The sequence below is a fragment of the Bicyclus anynana genome, chromosome Z, assembly GCF_947172395.1.
Source record: "Bicyclus anynana chromosome Z, ilBicAnyn1.1, whole genome shotgun sequence".
Lineage (NCBI taxonomy): Eukaryota > Metazoa > Arthropoda > Insecta > Lepidoptera > Nymphalidae > Bicyclus > Bicyclus anynana.
In genome coordinates, this window is record NC_069110.1 from 7192929 (window position 1) to 7214528 (window position 21600).

Genomic DNA, 21600 nt, shown 5'->3' on the forward strand with positions numbered 1-21600 from the left:
GGTTGGGCTGCTGAGTTTTGGTTTCTTTTAAGAAATTTTCAGTTAAAATTCTCAGTCCGGAGTTGGGATCTGGTGTTTCCACCTCCCGGAGATCATTAAGCCGTCGGTCCCGGTTATTATCTAATATTATGATGGTGGTCATTATTTAATTTAATTGGATTGACACAACCTAAGCCGTCAACCGGTTTTGATGTCTAAGCCCCATTCAAGAGGCTTCGGCCGTAGCTAGTTACCACCCTACCGGCAAAGACGTATCGCTAAGCGATTTAACGTTCCGGTACGATTCCGTGTGGAAACCGAAAGCGCTTCCATATTAGATTGCATCATCACTTACCATCAGGTGAGATTGTAGCCAAGGGCTAACTTGTGAAGAATAAAAAAAAAACAAGAAAAATATTTATTTTATTTATTATTTAAGTAAATGAATTTTGATGTAATTTCAGGGTGGTCGAGTATTCTGTCTGCAATCAAGCTCAATGCAGACAATACACGTGCCTCTCTCTCATGCCGTACACCAATATGTCCAGCAGAAAATGTTCAAGTAAGCGATTTCTTTGTTGCTAACTGTGCCCAGCGGTTTCACCCGCGTAGATAAAATATCGTGAGATTGTCTGAGCGTCTCAAGTCATTAGATTCGGTTCATCTAGATCAAATTCCTAACGAGATAGATTAGATGAAGCTCTCACAGCTTCTACAAATCTAAACGGACGTATTTGCGAATCAATAAGTGATTGTATCCCAGAGATCCCTGTATTCAGCAGGGAGATTGTGCAAGCATCGCCTGCGCCGCCTCCGTGACGGACAATAGGACAATAGGCTAGGAAAGCTCGACCCACCGCACGTAGCATTCTACGGCTTGGCAAGAGCTATAAAAAAATTATTTCACTGTTAGATAGCCCATTACCGAGGAAGGTTATAGGCTATACATTATCCCCGTATTGTTATGGTAACGGGAATCACGCGGGTGAAACCGTGCGGCGTCAGCTAGTTGAGGATAGAGGTAAACCGAGAGAATTTAAAAGAGGTTTCCTTAAACGGAGTACCCATCCCCTGGCAACGTACTGCCAAATGCCCAGGTTTGACCCGCCAATGCAGTCACCCGGACGTGGATTTTTAACCCATGAACTCTGGGGCGCCCTAACTGATACACTCAGGTCAAAACACCCTTCCAGAAAGGTTATACTAATATCATAAAAAGGAAAGATTTGATTGATTTGCTTGAATTAAAAACACTTTCATCTCTCATAATTTGACCATACATGATCCCTGATGAATATAGGCTATATTTTATCCCTGTATTCCCACGGGAATGTGAATGCATATGCAATAATGATGATGTATGCATTTTTGGTACAGCGAGGCATATGCCGTGGCGTGTCTGGGTGTCACCCCTTTGGACTGGGAACGACTGGGCACTGCCGCGTTGGAAGAGTTGTCATTTGAAGTGGCGAGAAAGGCTTTCCAGCGTGGCGAAAATATTGTGTTCCTGAATCTCATCGACCAACTGCAAGTAAGATTGTGTTATTTATTTAAATAATTTCCTCCAATCCACACTTTTTTTTTATTCGTGAGTGTTAAAAGCAATCTTCAGTATTTAAAGCATTACCATACTATATGTATAGTCCCATCTCCTTTCCTGTCTCTCCTATAGCTCATAAAGAACTCAAGCTAAAAAACAACCATCATTATTAACTCATATTCGGCTCACTGCTGAGTTCCAGTCTCCTCTCGGAATGAGAGGGGTTAGGCCAATAGTCCACAACACTGGCCCAATGCGGTTTGGCAGACACATCATCATCATCATATCAGCCGATGGACGTCCACTGCAGGACATAGGCCTTTTGTAGGGACTTCCAAACATCACGATACTGAGCCAACTGCATCCAGCGAATCCCTGCGACTCGCTTGATGTCGTCAGTCCACCTGGTGGGGGGTCGGCCAACACTGCGCTTACTAGTGCGGGGTCGCCATTCCAGCACTTTGGGACCCCAACGTCCATCGGCTCTTCGCACTATGTGCCCCGCCCATTGCCACTTCAGCTTCGCAACTCGTTGAGCTATGTCGGTGACTTTGGTTCTTCTGCGGATCTCCTCATTTCTGATTCGATCACGCAGAAATACTCCTAACATAGCTCGTTCCATCGCCCGCTGTGTGACTCTGAGCCTTCTTATGAGGCCCATAGTTAGCGACCAAGTCTCGGAACCATAGGTCATCACTGGCAACACGCACTGTTCGAAGACTTTTGTCTTCAGGCACTGAGGAATTTCGGACGAAAAGATGTCGCGAAGTTTCCCGAATGCAGCCCAGCCGAGTTGGATTCGACGGTTCACCTCTTTCTCGAAATTAGACCTACCTAACTGGATCATATGTCCTAGGTATATGTATTCGTCTACAATTTCGAGTGCAGCGTTCTCAACTATAACTGGGTGGAGCGATACATGAGCATTACACATTATTTTTGTTTTGCCCATGTTCATTTTCAGGCCCACCTGTTGAGAAACGCTGCTGAGGTCATTGAGCATGGTACTAAGGTCATCCAGAGTCTGTGCCATGATGACTACATCATCCGCGAACCGCAGTTGAGTGATGCACTCGCCATTGATGTTGATGCCAAGTCCGCCCCAGTCCAGAAGCTTAAAGACGTCTTCCAATGCGGCGGTAAATAGCTTCGGAGAGATCACATCTCCCTGACGCACTCCTCGCTGCAACTGGATTGGCCTCGTAGTCTGATCCTGAATACGGACTGACATAGTGGCGTTTTCGTACAAGCACTTCAACGCTTGGATATACCTGTAATCAATTCGGCATCTCTGCAATGACCTTAGCACAGCCCAGGTTTCCACCGAATCGAAGGCTTTCTCATAGTCCACAAACGCTAAGCAAAGTGGCTGGTTATACTCGTGAGTCTTCTGTATAACCTGCCGCAGCGTATGGATGTGGTCTATGGTACTAAAGCCTTTTCGGAAACCGGCTTGTTCGGGAGGCTGGAAGTCGTCAAACCTATTAGCGAGACGATTCGTAATGACTCTCGAGAACAATTTGTAAACATGGCTTAGCAGCGAGATGGGTCTGTAATTCTTCAGCAAGGTGTTGTCACCTTTTTTGAAGAACAGAACCACCACGCTCCTATGCCACGCCTCAGGCGTCGTGCCCTCGTGAATGACGGAATTGAACAATCGCTGAAGGACTTTAAGTATCGGTTTTCCACCCGCTTTCAGGAGTTCTGCTGTGATTCCGTCCTCACCTGGCGCCTTATTGTTCTTCAGTTGTTTGAGAGCCACACTAATCTCGTATAGGCTGACGTCCGGGATATCTTCGGTATAGTGTCGGGTCAACTTGGCTCTGGGGTCTTTAGCCAAGTTGTCAACAGGCTGTTGAGTAGTCATGTATAGCTGTCCATAGAACTTCTCGACCTCACTTAATAACTCGGGCTTGGAAGAAATCAGATTACCGTGCTCGGTCTTCAAACGCGTCAGCTGCCTCTGTCCAATAGACAGATCTCTGGCGAAAACTTTTGAGCCGCGATTGTTTTCAATCGCATTTTTAATACGCTCGGTATTGAAGTTTCGCAAGTCACTGGTTTGCGACTTAGAGATCTGTCTACTGATTTGTCGGTATTTTGACGCATCTGCTGAAGACTGCAATCTCATTTCTTGCCTCTCTTCCATGAGTTTAAGTGTATGGTCTGAGAACTTTTTGGTTCTTTTCGTACGGTGGGTCTTATAGAACTTAGACCCAACGGAATGGACAGTTTCCACGAACCTGTTGTTCAAAGCGGTTCTGCAGTTCTAGTTGAAAGGACTCGGGGTTTTGGATATGGGCACGAGTAGGTCGGAGCGTAGACTTCACCAGTCGATACCGTTCCAGCTGAACGTTGATATTCAACGTGCCTCTAACCATTCGGTGATCGCTACCGGTTTTCACCCTATGGATCACAGAAACATCGTTGAATATTTGCCGTTTGGTAGACAAGATGAAGTCAATCTCATTTTTCGTGGAACCATCGGGGCTCATCCAGGTCCATTTCCTGTGTGGTGGCTTCTTGAAGAAGGAGTTCATAATAAAGAGGCCCTCCTTCTCCATGAAGTCAGCCAACATTTGGCCCCTATCGTTCCGTTGCCCATACCCAAATCGTCCCACTTTCAACTCTGAACCGCTACGTTCGCCCAGCTTTGCGTTAAAATCCCCCATCACAACATTGTAATAAGAGTTTGAGGCATGTATGGCTTTAGAAATATCCTCATACAATACCTCTACCTCCTCGTCGGGATGTGTCGAGGTCGGTGCGTAAACCTGTATAACCTTCAACGAATACCGTTTGGTAATTCGGAGGACCAGGAACGCTACCCTGCTCGACACACTCTCGACTTTTACAACATTGTTCACGAGGGACTTGTGAACGATAAATCCGACACCACCTTGGGACTGTTGGTCGCCCTCCCGGTAGTAGAGCATGTTGCCGGATTCAAGGATTATCGAGCCCTCCCCCTCTCTTCGGACTTCAGACAATCCTATGACATCCCAGTGCAACTTGCTCATAACTTCTTCCAGCTCGATGACCTTTTCGTCGGACCTCAAAGTGCGTGCGTTGAATGTTGCCAGGTCTATAGTCGTCGGGGTTGGCAGCGGAATGTCTTGGCAGACACACACGCAGAAAATTAAAAAAATATCTTGACCTCACTAGAACGGCAGTAAGTTCTATATTACAAAGGGTATCCAAAGCTGCTCTAGTAGATCTTACCAAATTTGAATAGGCAGGAAGAACAACACGAGCGGAGAAGCGGCATGTTATTTAACTGTCAAGGACGTCCTTAACCCTACACCATCAGTCACAAGTTCGGTGATCTGCTCGGGATTTTTCTCTTTGCCACACGAGGGCCCGGCACCTACGCTAAGATATTTCGTCTCGCTAGACGGCTTCAAGTGAGCGATTCATTTGAGTGACGTTTCAACATTCGGGGATACTTGATTCTGAACCCAAACCAATGATGAGCATTGGTATCTTATAACCTTCGATTGCAGGAGCGTTTCGAGAGCGGCGAGAACCGCGCAGTGATTGTGGGCGACGTGTACGCGTACTGCGGGCGACACGCGGACGCGGCGCGCGCCTACCACAGCGCGGCGAGAGACGACCGCGCGCTCGCACTGTTCCTGGACCTGCGCATGTTCATCAAAGCGCAGGTATGAGACCTGATACTTTCCAACACTTTAACTACTAATAGCATCTTCTCCATTCTCTCATTTTGTCGCTTTATCTTTTCCTTGTGGACACCATACCGCTACCCAACCCTTCCTCTACTCTACTCCTACCCTACTTTACACTATTCCTAGACCTGCGCATGTTCATCAACGCACAGGTATGAGAACTGACACGTCCAAGTACTTTAACTACTAATAGCATCTTCTCCATTCTCTCATTTAGTCGCTTTATCTTTTCTTTGTGGACACCATACCGCTACCCAACCCTTCCTCTACTCTACTCCTACCCTACTTTACACTATTCCTAGACCTGCGCATGTTCATCAACGCACAGGTATGAGAACTGACACGTCCAAGTACTTTAACTACTAATAGCATCTTCTCCATTCTCTCATTTTGTCGCTTTATCTTTTCCTTGTGGACACCATACCGCTACCCAACCCTTCCTCTACTCTACTCCTACCCTACTTTACACTATTCCTAGACCTGCGCATGTTCATCAACGCACAGGTATGAGAACTGACACGTCCAAGTACTTTAACTACTAATAGCATCTTCTCCATTCTCTCATTTTGTCGCTTTATCTTTTCCTTGTGGACACCATACCGCTACCCAACCCTTCCTCTACTCTACTCCTACCCTACTTTACACTATTCCTAGACCTGCGCATGTTCATCAACGCACAGGTATGAGAACTGACACGTCCAAGTACTTTAACTACTAATAGCATCTTCTCCATTCTCTCATTTTGTCGCTTTATCTTTTCCTTGTGGACACCATACCGCTACCCAACCCTTCCTCTACTCTACTCCTACCCTACTTTACACTATTCCTAGACCTGCGCATGTTCATCAACGCACAGGTATGAGAACTGACACGTCCAAGTACTTTAACTACTAATAGCATCTTCTCCATTCTCTCTTTTTGACGCTTTATCTTTTATCTGCAGACGCCCGCGACTTCGTCCTCGTGAAACCCTATCGCTACCCAACCCTGCCTCTATTCTACTAATACCCTACCTTACCTCTATCCTACCCCTACTTTATACTACCTCTACCGTACTCCACCCCTTACCTGCCCTATTGCCCTATCCCTACCTTACCTAGGGGTAAGGTAGGGGTAGGGCAGGGTAAATAATAAGACGTCCATTAAATCATGCACCTACGACATCATTAAATCGTACCATTTTGTATGGGGCGTTTTTCAGGAATCATATCAGCTGATGGACGTCCAATGCAGGATATAGGCCTTTTGTAGGGACAACATCACGATACTGAGCCACCTGCATCCAGCGAATCCCTGCGACTCGCTTGATGTCGTCAGACCACCTGGTGGGGGGTCGGCCAACACTGCGCTTACTAGTGCGGGGTCGCATTCCAGCACTTTGGGACCCCAACGTCCATCGGCTGTTCGTACTATTCCCCGCCACTATTAGCATACTCCTAATTTATATACAATTGAAAAAACTGTCATCATCCCTATTCCAGGAATATGTGGGCGACGGCGAGGGAGTGACCATGCTGGCGCGCCAGCGGGCGGAGTGGGCGCGCCGCGTCAACGAGCCGCGCGCCGCCGCTGAGATGTACCTCGCCGTCGGGGACGTGAAGCGAGCCGCGCGCCTGCTCGCGGAGTACGGCCGCAGAGATATGTAAGGACTAAACTTACTGTGAAGTACAGAGTAACCAGAGTGAGTCTTTACAAGTAACGTGTGAAGCCGGTGCAACAATTACTGATGCGACGCTTCGTGTCGTACTGACTCGAGAATGTATTTGCTTTTGAATATTTTGTATTTGTGACGTTTACGACACCGTCGCGTTCCGTGCGCTTCAACTCATTTTAATTAAAGATTACGTTAAAGACTTTTACTGTGTAATAAATTTAATCAATCCCGCCTTGTATATGTACGCTTAAGCTAACAAACGTACAGTTTATACTAATTAGTACTCCTGTCATATAACAATGGCTCTCATTACTTGATAGCACAGATTAAACAATAATAGGCAGTTGGAGCGCACGGAACGCGACGGTGTCGTAGCCGTCACAAATACAAAATTCAAAAGCGAATACATTCTCGAGTCAGTACGACACAAAGAGTCGCATCAGTAATTGTTACACCGGCTTCAGCACGCAATTTGTAAAAACTCACTCTGGTTACTCTGTGTTAAAATCATAAATTGTACACTAGAAAAACCATTCTAAGGCTGGCTTCTCCTACAGGCTTATAGAGCTAGCGCGGAAGATGGACAAAGGTTCGAGCGAATCGCTTCGTCACTTGGCAGAGGCGCTGGTTGCTGTCGGCGAATACACTACTGCGGGAGATGTTTACCAAAGATTAGGAGATTTCAAGTAAGATTACTAATTAATCATCTCCATAAAAATAGTAGGTTAAAAATAGTAGTCTCTACAAAAGGCTTATGTCCTGCAGTGGACATCCATCGGCTGATATGATGATGATGATGATAATGATGATGATGATGATGATGATAATGATGATGATGATGATGATGATGATGATGATGATGATGATGATGATGATGATGATGATGATGATGATGATGATGATGATGATGATGATGATGATGATGGTGGTGATGATGATGATGATGATGATGATGATGATGATGATGATGATAAATAGTGCCATCTAGGGACGCCCAAATGAAGCAAAGCTTTAAATTATGTCACCGTTAAATTTTGAAATACGTTAGTTTATAATCTATCTGGCGAGATTGTAAACTGAACATACTGCTTACAATTTAACGTGTTATTATTCAGTAAATTGTAATCTATTGATAGATTGTGAACTGAATCTTTTGCTTGCGTGTTGCGTTTTAAAATTTAACGTGTTATTTTTGGTTTAGTGTAATTATCCTGATTGACAATTTTACTGTTTCACTTCGATAGATTACAATCCACCGAATAATAACACGTTAAATTGTAAGCAATGGGTTCAGTTCACAATCTATACACAATTTATAATCTCGCGAAATTGATTATAAACTAACGTTATTTAGAATCTAACGGTAACATATGTATTATATAAAGTCTATGCAGCTTCCTCTCAGTATACTTGACGTTTCAAAAGTGCTTGTAAACTAAGCCTAAATGAAATAAATGAGTATTTATATTGAACTAGCGGACGCCCGCGACTTCGTCCGCGTGAAACTTTAAACTACCCCTACTTCAAATTGACTACGTTTTAGTTAGAAAACATTTGTATGGAAAAAAGAAAAGAACTATTTTTATGGATTTTCCGGCAATGATTCGATTTTTTCTCACCGTAAAAACCATCCTTGAACTTCAGCGAACATTTAAAAAAAAGAATTGGCCAAATTGGACCAGGCGTTGTTGAGTTATGCGCTTACCAACGCATTTTGCGATTCATTTTTATATTATAGATTTATATTGAATAATTTCGTTAGAATTTAACGTTAACATATATTACATATATTATAAAAAGTCCATGCAGCTTTCTCTCAGTATACTTGACGTTTCAAAAGTGCTTGTAAACTAAGCCTAAATGAAACAAATGAATTTGAATAACTTTGTGTTTGCAGGAAAGTGGCACAGCTGGCGGTGGCTGCCGGCGAGTGGTCTCGCGCGTTCACGCTCGCTCGCGAGCACGCGGACTGCAAGCGCGAGGTGTATTTGCCGTACGCGCACCGGATGGCGCAGGAGAACAAGTTCGTCGAAGCGCAGAGAGGTACGCTCCACTGACGCATACAAACTGTTAAGAGCGCGCCGAGCTTTTTTGGCAGATGCAAAATAGATTTTTAAAGTGCGCTACTTGCGCTCTCTGTTAACGTGTTAGCGGGCGGGCTGTCACGTGACACAGTAAAACTTAGTGATTTGAAAAAAATATCATTTACAGTTTACATGTAGCAGCTCCCTTTTTTTGATAAAGTCGCTTACTAAAAGCTATTTTTTTTTCTTTCGCCTAAAAATGATGTTATTATACTACCATGTAAGTATCATGTAACAAATACAAATACCAATACAAATACAAAATTCAAATTCGAATATTCAATTAAAATTCAAAATTTCTTGCAATGCCCAAATAACAATTTTGAAAGAAATCGGTGAACTGATTTGAAAAATCAAAAAGCGTACTTGCTTGTTTTCTATTACCACGGTGTGCACATCGACACAATAAAATAAGAGCAATTATTTTATTTATTAGCGATTATATTTTTGGGCAGCGTGGAGCAAAGCGACGTGACCCCTTTGAATGTTCGTGGCCGACTGAATAGTCGAGAGTCGTGCAGCCGCAATATTCACATCGGCCTGCCTCTATATTAAAATGTATGACAGATTTGAGAGTCAGTTTAGAAAATATATTTTAAAAATTGTGGCCAAAAATTTGAAAAATTAAACAAACTCATTTCTAGTTCATATCTTTAGGATGATTGGGCAAAATAAAATGAAAATTAAATGATATGCGTAAAGCAGAACCTAAACCCTGACACGCTTTTTATCGATTTTGCTAAAGTTCTATGTTGTTTTTAGGAAAAGTAATAAATAATAGTTCTCTTTAAAATATATAATTTCTAGGTATACGACTAGTAATTCTAAATAAATTTATTCTAGTTTGATTGATTGACCTGGAACTCCTAAATCCACTTAACCAAAACTACAGTTTTCATGTAATTTGTACGGCGCCGCCTTAATATTTAAAAACAGCTCCTGATAATAATGAATGTATAACAAAATAGTTTCTGTTAATAATGAATGTGATGGTGAAGGAAAACATCGTGAGGAAACCTGCATACCTGAAAATTTTCTTAATTCTCTGCGTGTGTGAAGTCTGCCAATCCGCATTGGACCAGCGTGCTGGACTATTAACCCCTCGAGCTCAGCAGTGAGCCGAATATGTGTTGATAATGATAATAATGAATGTATAACAAAATAGTGTATGTTTGTGTGTATCAGCGTACCATATGGCGGGGAAGACGGCGACAGCGATGCGCGTGTTCGGCGTGCTGGTGACAAACGCAATCACGGAGGAACGCTTCAGCGACGCGGGCTATCTGTACCATCTGCTGGCGACGCAGTGCCTCGACTCGGCTGCAACTGATGACAAGTAAATCACTTAGTAATTGTTGGTTGGATGATGTAGTGGATATTGGATGTTCTTTCTTTTCTCTTTTGAATTTGTGAAAACCGCATAAAAATCAGTTTAGTAGTGGTGGAGTTCGTGAACATACTTATAGACAGGCACAGACAGACGTGATTTAGATGTACAATGTGTAATATTACTATAATATAAAAAATAATTGCTGTTAATGTTTTGCTAAGCGTAAATCTCGAGAACAGCTGAACCGATTTCGCTTCTTCGCGAATTCTTTCAAGAACATTCTTTTGAAAGTTCGAGGGTGGTTCTTACGGAGAGAAAAATTTAAAAATTGCCTGAAAAAGACTTAATGAAAATCTTTTATAAACTCCCATACAAACGATTATATAATAATACATTATTAAAGTCAAATTAAACTTTAATACCATACCATAAAGTTCAAATGTTAGCGGAGAGGTTACAGTAAGGCAAAACAATTGAGTGACTTTAGGGTAGAGGTTAGGATAGGGTAAGGTAGAGCTTGCTTGACCGGGTCCACTAGTTTATTATTAATAATTATCATCTCATTAATTAATTGAAATAAAGTACTTACATCGCCGTTCCCGGAGAATAAAATGGTAAAAAACGTTATATTATTACTAGTAGACGCCGCGCGGTTTCACCCGCATGGTTCCCGTTCCCGTAATACGAATAATAGGAATACGGGGATAAAATATAGCCTATAGCCTTCCTCTATAAATGGGCTGTCTAACACTGAAAGAATTTTTCAAATCGTACCAGTAGTTCCTAAAATTAGCGCGTTCAATCAATCAAACAAACAAACTCTTCAGCTTTATAATATTAGTATAGATGTAACAGCGACATATAATTAAATAAACCACAGAACAGACAACGCTAAAAGCTAACGCTCTTAGCAATAGATATAGCAAGGGGGCGTGGCCCGCGTACACCCGGGTGTGCGGAACATCGCAAGCGTGTCCGCGCATGTACTAGCAGTCTTGTTTCGTTTTGTGACAAAAGGAATAAATAATATTCAACTCTAAAGTAAGGGTAACATATTTCGTTTTTCACTAAATATTAAACAGCCATTTAGGCCACGCCCCTGGGTACGCTGGTTTCAATACAAAGAATTCACACTTTATGAATCTAGTTACCTTTTATATCTGTGAATAAACTATCGTTTACTCATTCGTTAATTCAAATTCAAGTACAAATGTTTCTCAATCAGTGGTCGCGCTACATCGCTGCAGCAGTACGCACTCAACGAGCGGCTCGCTCGCGTATACCACGCGTACGATGTCGTACATCGGTGCGTGTACGAGCCGTTCTCTTTGGCGCAACCCGACGCGTTGCTGAACGCTGCGAGATACGTGCTCGCGCTGCTGGACGGGGAGCCGCCGCCTGGTGTATCCATGTTGTATCCTTTATTAAAAAACATGTTATATTTAGGGTGGTGCTTCATTGGTGTGTTACGTCGCAACGGATCGACAGAAAAACAAACATAAAAGAGGAACAAACATACACACTTACACACATACACACACACGCACTTACACAAAAACTTTTCCCTTTATAATATTAGTTAAAATATAAACGATAGGGTAGGTTCTCATCTATAGGTCACGTGATGAACCTATCACTCGGATGTCATTCCCATACATTTGTTAATTTTCGTAGAGTAATCGATTTCAGAAAGAAAATCGATGTGTAACATGGATAGAGCGGCAATTCGATTTTCACTACACAATGATTTCACTTAAATCAAAAACAATCAGTTGCTTGTACCTTTGTCTAGCGAAGCAAGCTAAAGTTGTCAACGCTAATCTACTGGCACGCCAAATGTTGGACAAAATATTAGGGCTACAAGTTCCACACAAGTTTCAGGTGATTCTTTCGTTATTTTATTTTAATATATACTATATTACAATATAAATAAAAGTATTTTATTGCATATTTCCATCAAACAAGACTGAATCGATTTGAACTCGGGTATTGATTTTTATCTTACTCCTAAAAAGTTAGTCCGTTAGAGTCCTCATAAGAAGACTCAAAGTCACTCATGGAGTGAGCTATGTTTGGAGTATTTCTGCTTTATCGAATCAGAAATGAGGAGATCCGCAGAAGAACCAAAGTCACCGACATAACTCAGTGAACCGCGAAACTGAAGTGGCAATGGACAGGCCACAGTTCGACGAGCCGGTAGACGTTGGGGTCGCAAGGTGCTCGAATGGTGCACCGGAAAACACAGTGTTGGTCGACCCTCCGAGGGTGAACCGAGGATATCAAGCGGGGAGCCGCTGGATGCCGACTCGAGACCGTTTTGTTTGGAAGTCCAGGCTAGAGGATTATGTACTGAAGTGGACTTCCATCGGCAGTCAATGACGATGTCGTATAATAAAAATAAATAAAAGTGTGTCAGCTCCGACGCACGAATGGAGTTTACTATTTCAGATCGACTGTTTAAATAGGTGTATGTTGCGCCGCAGCATACACTATGTACGTCTCAATACTTACACCTGAAAAGTGAAAAGTTGCGCAACCGAGGAGCAGCATGCACATGCGTGCGGGCGCGCGCACGCATGGTTAAAAGGTGCGCAAAATAGGTTGCGCACAAAAAATGACTGCCTCCGTGGCGCAGTGGTATTCATCGAATTCAAAAAAACGTAACGCTGTCATTCGTTCATCGAATTTTATTGTCCATATTTTTTTTTTCATACCTACCAGGGGCTATATATGAAAATTCGATTCTCAAGGAGTAAACTCCAAAAATAATGATGATTAACAGGAAGGTGTGGAACTGCTGATGCTGAAGAGTGCTGGCAGTAATAGCAGTAGCGGCGGCGAGGACGAGGTGGCACCGCTGTGCTGGCGGTGTCGCCGACACCTGCCGCCGCTCGCCGTGCAGTGTCCGCGCTGCAGGCACGACCTCACGCACTCACTGGCTACGCATGGTGAGACCTATTCATATGTCTTTTAATAGTATTTTTTTTTAATTAATAATAGTCATTTATTTCAGAAAAAAAATCCATTATGTGTTAGTAAAACTTAAGGAGAGCGTTGCAGCTGCGCACAAGTCTGGGAATCATTGATGCCAGACGCGTTCTTTTGATGGCATAATAATCATCCAATATTGTACAGGACCCGAAGATTGTATAGTCTGCGTATGGTCGGACCACAGACTACAGGTGTAGAAGGATTGGCCAAAAGCTCTACCCTGCTAACAGTGTGAGCTTAACTCCTACACTATAGAATCTGCATGCCAACATACCACAGACAACATATTAATATTTGCATTCCCCTCCCCACTACGTTGGACTATTGTCGAACCCACTCCTAATAGTCTTTCCCGAGTAGTTAAAAAATAAGATCTTAAATGTTTTTTTAGAATTTAACCTATCGTGAGTGTTATTCATATTAATTGATTATGAAACACGGCTAAAACTCAACCCCTCTCCCAGCGCGCGATGCGAGCAGCTGCGCGTCGCTCAGCCGTTTCGCAGTTTGGATCGTGCCGCGATTCTAGCCGTGTTTCATACTCTTAAATGTTAAAATTTTGTTACAGAGGTACTGCCGTTGGTACGTTTTGAGCCTGCTGAGGGGATCTCACATGAAGAAGCAATGGATTTGATCGACCGTACGCCCATACCAGACGTTGAAAACGGGAAACTTGACGATGCTGAAATCTTGCGAATAGGCGAAGATGTGGATTACACTGACCCATTTCTAGATAAATATAACGAGGTATTTATTATCTTCTCTTATCACACTAATGTTATAAAGGCGAAAGTTTGTGTGTGCTGAAACGATTTGGCTGAAATTTGGAATGGACATAGATTTCACTCTGAATTAACACATAGGCTATTTTTCATCTCGGAAAAATCCATGGTTCCCGTGGAATTTGTAAAGAACTGAATTCCCTCTGAAGTCGCGTGCGTCCGCTAGTCTTCTATATCTACGAGTAAATATACATAAAAAAAAGTCGTGTTAGTTACACTATTTATAACTCAAGAACGGCTGCCGGCTTAACCGATTTGGCTGGAAATTGGTGGAGAGGTAGGGTTGAGTTGGAGGGGTATGGTAGGGGTAAGATTTCACGCTAACGAAGTCTCGGGAAATCATCATCACCAATCTGGCGGTGACATCCTCATAACGGAGTACCAGTATGCCTAGTATGCGACCAAAGAAATCATCGATCTCCTATTAAAAAGTGTATGCACAATCAGCGACCAAAAAACGTCCCCACTCAATGAGTGCCAAACACAACTTCTTGGCAAATTCAACCTTAAACTCAATCCTTAATGTTGAATTTGCTCTGAATTTGGGATTTTATTGAATATTGGACTATATTTAAAGGCTTTTACTCAACTCCCGTCCCTTAAACTACTTTAACGAAGTTTCAAAGTAGTAATTTTCTGCAGGACGACGAAGGCCTGGTCACCTGCAGTCGGCTGGCACTGCTCAGACTGAGCCCCGCGTGTGTGGTGATGGTACACAGGACTCCGCTACCGCCGAAGTTCTACCGGAACATGTTGCCGGAGTTGCCCATCACGACCTGCCCTTCTTGTCAAAACGTGAGTACAATATCATTGAGCTATGTGGTCACAGTCTATAGAAACATAGGTATAAATCTATATATATAAAAATGAATTGCTGTTCGTTAGTCTCGCTAAAACTCAAGAACGGCTTAACGGATTTATCTTATCTTGGTCTTGAAATGTTCGTGGAGGTATAGGGAAGGTTTAAAGGGTGAGAAAAAATCAAATAATTTTCAGGAAAACCCTAAAAACTGCCCTTTTCTATTTCCCATACAAACGTTTAAGAGTCAAGCGGTAGGGGTAGGGTAGGGGTAGAGTAGGGGTAGAGTAGGGATAGAGAATAAGTGCACTTATGTCAAAACGAAGCTTGACCGGGTCCGCTAGTAATAAATATAAACCACAAGCAAACCGAGGTAATATTATATGTATAGAATAGTTGTTTAAGTTTAAGGTTAACAGTTTTACATGTCCTAGAGAATAGCACGTACATACTTATCAGCAGATTCAAGTAGTGACGCAAATCAATCCCTGAATTAGCTTCGCGGCAACCCGGCAACGGCGAAGGGTTGTCATGATGCCAAGTGTCTGGCAAATGGGGATATAATTTTTCAGATTATGTCGATAAAAATAATACTTTATACTTAAACGGCTGAGGGTCTGAATCCTTAATCTTCCAAGGCCACCACTGTCCAAACTCTATAATTAGCTACCGTACTTACTTATGGTAGGAGCAAGAGCTAACAAACTTTCAGCTTTTATAAAATGAAGAAGTTTTGGGGTTCACGGGCTCTCCGTCTTTACGTTTTATCTATTAATTACGGGACACTCTGAATGGGGATGATGACAGTTTCTTAAATTTTATATAAAATAGGAGTATGGTAATTTATGTCATGCGAATAAAGTAATGTCAGTATCAACCCATATTCCGCTAACTGCTGAGCTCGAGTCTCTTTTCAGAATGATAGGGGTTAGGCCAATGGTCCACCACACTAGCCCAATGCGGATTGGAAGACTTCACACACGCAGAGAATTAAGAAAATTCTCTGGTGTGCAGGTTTCCTCGCGATGTTTTTCCTTCACCGTTTGAGACATGTGTTATTTCATTTCTTAAAATGCACATAACTGAAAAGTTGGAAATGCATGAGGCAGAGGTCATATCCTATCACGGCCATCACGGCTCTTAAATTCACTGATTTAATAGATTGTATTTTTAACCGACTTCAAAAGGAGGAGGTTCTAGATAAAGAAATGAATGTAGCGCATTTTTTTGTTCCCTTTCAACAAATCTCTTGCACGTTTGCTTAAATCAACATTCTCGTCAGTCATTCTTCTACAACTTCCGGAGTTAATCTTTAATCAGTCATCGAGAAATTTCACACTATCTTACTAATATTATAAACGCAAACGTTTGTATGGATGTTTGTTACTCTTTAACGTCATAACTTTAATTACTGAAGCGATTTGGCTGAAATTTGAAACGGAAATAGATTTAACACATAAGCTACTTTTTATCCCGAAAAAATCCTTGGATTCACGAGATTTACGAAAACCATATGATTTTGATGGTATGAGTGTTTGTTACTCTTTCACGCCTCGGCTACTGAACCGAACCGGCTGAAATTTGAAGTAGAGATAGATTATAGTCTGGATTAACACATAGGCTACTTTTTTTCCGGAAAAAAGTACCGGCGTTCCGGTATGATGCCGTGTAGAAACCGAAAGGGGTGTGGATTTTTATCCTCCTCCTAACTAGTTAGCCCGCTTCCATCTTAGACTGCATCATCACTTACCATCAGGTGAGATTGTAATCAAGGGCTAACTTGTAAAGAATTAAAAAAATTTGGGAAAAGGGAATATGGCGAATTTTCCAATCTCCAATCTAAGATTGATAATGATACCTTTTGCTTTGGAGCACAGTGAAGTCAAAGTGAATAATCACCACTTATCTTAGAGAGTTACTAGTTGTAAACTAGTACTTCTCTGTCAAAAATTGTCACAAAGAGATTGTGAAAGCCTATCAGTTAAATGCTTAGGTTTAACTTCATAGTATTTAAAAAGGCAAACGCTACCGCGTGCTAAGAGAATATAGCGCCATCTAGTTGATGACGATGGAATCTTACAAAATAAATATCTCAAATATGAAACTAGATAAAGTTAGAGTTAAAGTCCTAGATATTAATTTATATGTCAGAAACAATGCGGCTGACCCATTTTAAAACCTAGTAAGGGCTTAAAACTAAATTTTACAGGAGATCGAAAAAACATAAATGAGGTTAGCCCTTAAAAACTATTTAAGTAGAACAACTAATGAGTTATTGGTTTTGTAAAATACAAAATTATGAATGTATAACACTACCTAAATTCTAATTTTAGTGTATATTACAAGTTTTATAGCTCTTACTAAGATTAATTATTGACCCGCTACGGTAAATATGATGTAGTAATGACTTTCATAACATAGTAAGAGCATTTGCTAGGTTTTGATATGGTTTAAAATATGTTTAGCTATCTCATCTCTTTGATAGCATTCTAGTAACTATTTATATAAATATTGAAGTACCTAATAAAAATATTTCATCGACCAGAAAACTTTATTACAAGTAATAGGGTAATAGCACCAAAAAATAAACAGTCAAGTGTTTTATGGAACTTTGTTCCATAAAACACTTATTACTTTGCAATTGCACGTTGTAGAGTCAACATCTCCTGAGGATGCTCCGGTTTCGGGGTGAAACGTACGTAGAGAGTATTTTGTCGGACCTGGGTGACGTTGTCGCATGGGTTCGTCGACTTTTCGCGGATGATAGCAAAATAAATAAATCATTATATAACTTTGATTGTGTGTAATTTAGACATTTTAGGACAATAGTACTTGTTGTGTCTGTTTTATAAAAGCACATTTATTCAATATTTAACTTAATGAGATAGGATCGTCCTAGATATCTCAGGTTTATTAAAAACACTTTTGTGACAAATTAGGCTAAACCCTTATAGTTTTGAACAATAGATATAATTAATAACTAATAACTTTACCATCAGCATAATATCTTTCTTTATTATTCTTTCTTTCGTTTTTTTTAATTATTTTTAAGTTAGCCCTTGACTACAATCTCACCTGATGGTAAGTGATGATGCAGTCTAAGATGGAAGCGGGCTAATTTGTTAGGAGGAGTATGAAAATCCACATCCCTTTTCGGTTTCTACACTACATCATACAGGAACGCTAAATCGCTTGGCGGTACGTCTTTGTCAGTAGGTAACTAGCTGCGGCCGAAGCCTCTCACCAGCCAGACCTGAACCAATTAAGAAAATCTCAATCGGCCCAGCCGGATCATCGAACCCAGAACCTCCGTTTTGTAAATCCACCGCGCATACCACAGCGCCACGGAGGCCGTCAAACATAATATATAATTGACTAGCAGACGCCCGCGAATTAGTCTGCGTAAAATTCAGTTTTTCACCAATTCTGCGGGAACCATTGATTTTTCAGGGATAAAATGTGGCCCATATGTTGCTTAATAACTTCTCTCCTATCTTCGAGTGGCAGTTCTGTTCAAATGGATTACGTAAACTAAATTAATATTTCTTCTACGTTCAACTTAAGAATCAATGCCCATATCTTGAACTAATATAATTTACACAATTATTGTTTAGTTCAAATATCTTATATCCAAAAGATGAACAGATATAGTTAAATAAAACCTAAAATATAAATAAAAAACGTCTCCAACTTCTGGTAAACTGTAATTAGAAAAGCATTCGAATTAATATGAGTGGTTCTGTTTTTATTTTAACTGTCCATCATTAATTAAATCGATATAACAATCATTGACGGGTAAATTTTGCCAAAATGCCCTTCTTGATTCAGTCATCATACATTTTAATTTACTGCAAATTTCTTCCTTTCTATATTTCTTGATCCCCCTTGGCGTAAAGACAGTTTTTGGAAGAACTGTGTAGTAAAACTTTTTCATTCAACAGTCTAACTCTTGGTGGGGTTCTATATCTTTCTGCGAGTTCGACCGTTTATAAACCTAGTAAGGTGCATCGACCATACAAAAACCTAGTAAGTCTCTGATACTTACTAGGTTTTGAAATGGTAAAAGTGACTTACTAAGTTTTTACGTGGTTCAACGCGGTTAATGATGTGCCTTACTAAGTATTGATGTTTAAATATATCTGGTATTATTGATCTTTCGCTGCTGGTGTTGTTAGAGATTGTGGGGACTTACCAGGTTAGCAAGATTATGCAATAAAACCATTTTTGAAAAAAGTGTCCCTTACTAGGTTTTGAAATGGAACAGCCGAATAGTAAAGCAATTTTGTAAAAGTAACAGGGTATCTGTGATCATTACTTTCGGAGCTACAGGGATTTAAAGGATCAGATTTGCGGCGCTGTCGCGAATCTCTGAAAGACAGAATGACACGAATTAATGACGTCGTTGATTCGCTGATCATTAGATTTGTATGGGCCGTTCAAAAAAAGTTAGAAATATCTTTGTTATTGGTACGGTTATGTTTATAGTTCATATATTGAAAAACGTTTAATGTAAGGAAGCTAAAAATGTTTGAATTTTCATATAATTACGATAAAAGAATTATAGTACATTTTAAATTATTATGATCTCATTTATTTTGCAAACATCCGTCAATATTTATTTTTTACGTATTAATTAGTTAATATTGACCTTATTTACTCGAATGTCTCATAAAAATCAATATATTCAAACCTAGTCATCATCCTTATGTCTGACCCAAGACTTCGTGATCCGAAGTCAAATAGGCTAACCACTAGACCAAAGAGACACTGTAACTTAATTGAGTGTCTCTATTGTTTCAGCTCTTTTACTTGGAAGACTACGAGATACATTTGGTTACGAAGCGACAATGCCCATTCTGTAGACACCAGCCCGACGACTTGAAGAAGGAAGACGGCAGCGACGATTCGATGGCGAATGGTTCTGGGTCATCCACACCGCGAAGTCCTATCGACGGACAGACCACCTTTCGGTAGTCATTTATAGTCCCAGACTAACTACATAAGGACCTGCCTCGCTTGCTTGCTTCTGTAAAAGTATATGATCAAAGATCTAATGCGATTATAAAAACTGTCTCTATAGAATCGATGTTTCATAGTTGTAATCGTGTTCGTCGGTTAAAGAGCTCTGTAAAAAATCCTTTTTGTGTAAAAAACGGGCAAAATATTCTAGTTTCGTCGTTATCAACCCATATACGGCTCACTGCTGAGCTCGAGTCTCATCTCAGAATGAGAGGGTTTAGGCCAATAGTCCACCACGCTGGCCCAATGCGGATTGGCAGACTTCACACACGCAGAGAATTAAGAAATTTTCTGGTGTGCAGGTTTCCTCACGATGTTTTTCCTTCACCGTTTGAGACACGTGATATTTAATTTCTTAAAATGCACACAACTGAAAAGTTGGAGGTGCATGCCCCAGACCGGATTCGAACCCACACCCTCCGTTCTAGTTTGATATATACCAAATCTACTCGTAAGCTCATTTTCCTCAGAAAGTGACAGACAATTTGTTTGTGAATTTGGGTGCGATTGTAGTCCTTATGTAATTAGTCTGACTTTATAGTAACTACTAGCTGTATATACGTAATGTGTAGATACTAGAGGTCTAGATACCAAGTACTACTTTCTGCTAACTGGATACAATGACAACCTCCGTGGCGCAGCGGTATGCGCTGCTATTTACAAGACGGAGGTCCTGGGTTGATAAAGGTTTTCTTAATTCGTCCAGGTCTGGTTGGTGGGAAGCTTCGGCCGTGGCTAGTTACCACCCTACCGGCAAATACGAACGGTCAAGCGATTTAGCGTTACGGTACCAAGTCGTGTAGAAATCGAAACGGGTGTGGAATTTCCTTGTAACAAGATTGCATCATCACTTACCATCAGGTGAGATTGTAGTCAAGGGCTAACTTGATAATGTTCTCGCATTGCTCGAGTGGCTCGCATTCGATACGCACGCGCGGAATTTGATCATTTAATGTATTATAAAACACATTCGCTCGTAAAGTATCTCTTATTTCACTAATTTCAATATCGTAATTTACCTCATTACGCACTTGTGCCGTAATGTAATGTAAAACGCACGGTTTATCATCCGTCATAAGACAATTAGCCGCTTTTGTTATATATAGGTATATAATTAATAAGACTTCCCATCTAGGGTCAATGGTCAATTATTATGTAATTATTAGCTTTAAATGTAACGGTGTTTTATTTAGACATGTATAAGTATGTTGTTGTGCTTTTTAACCGACTTCACAAAAAGGACTACCCGTTCGACGCATATGTTTTAAAGGCGTACGCAGATTGTGGATTTGTAACGGTCTCCATCTGCCTATTATTCTTTAATCTGCGTTTAGTGGGTACGTTTTTAAAGTCGGTTGAATTCATTTTCAAAGTTAAAATTGTCAGTAATAACTAGAGATGGGCTGAGTACTCGATTGATACTCGGTACTCGGCGTACTTGGCGGATTTTTTGATACTCGTACTCGGCCGAATAACTCGGCCGGTGAATGCCGAGTATACCTTGTTTAAGAAAAGCATTATTTAGGTACATATAATTAAAACAACAGTGTTAATCAAAAAGTATTTATCAGTAATTTAGGAAATCTTTGAAAATCTCAAATAAATTAAAATGGAAGATTTAAAAGAGCAACTGTTGAATTTCCCATCGCTCTTCTCAACAGAGACTGCGCCTTCTGAGCTGGTGGTAGAGTTACTACAAATAGCCAAACCTGACGTTTCAAAAGTGCTTGTAAACT

The 21600-nt window shown here is 41.0% G+C and overlaps 1 protein-coding gene across 1 annotated transcript in view; it reads left to right on the top strand.

Annotated features, from left to right (window-relative positions):
- Positions 1 to 21144, top strand: part of LOC112058306 (intraflagellar transport protein 122 homolog) — a 33022-nt gene extending 11878 nt beyond the window's left edge. Inside the window, exons 11-23 of the mRNA XM_052890661.1 lie at positions 444 to 541; positions 1357 to 1510; positions 5023 to 5181; positions 6687 to 6847; positions 7417 to 7545; positions 8757 to 8902; positions 10129 to 10279; positions 11499 to 11687; positions 12046 to 12154; positions 13056 to 13221; positions 13833 to 14011; positions 14689 to 14841; positions 19646 to 21144. Coding sequence (XP_052746621.1) covers positions 444 to 541; positions 1357 to 1510; positions 5023 to 5181; positions 6687 to 6847; positions 7417 to 7545; positions 8757 to 8902; positions 10129 to 10279; positions 11499 to 11687; positions 12046 to 12154; positions 13056 to 13221; positions 13833 to 14011; positions 14689 to 14841; positions 19646 to 19819 — 1968 coding nt within the window. The 3' untranslated portion in view covers positions 19820 to 21144. The remainder of the gene's footprint in view (positions 1 to 443; positions 542 to 1356; positions 1511 to 5022; positions 5182 to 6686; positions 6848 to 7416; positions 7546 to 8756; positions 8903 to 10128; positions 10280 to 11498; positions 11688 to 12045; positions 12155 to 13055; positions 13222 to 13832; positions 14012 to 14688; positions 14842 to 19645) is intronic.
- Positions 21145 to 21600: the final 456 nt, after the last annotated feature.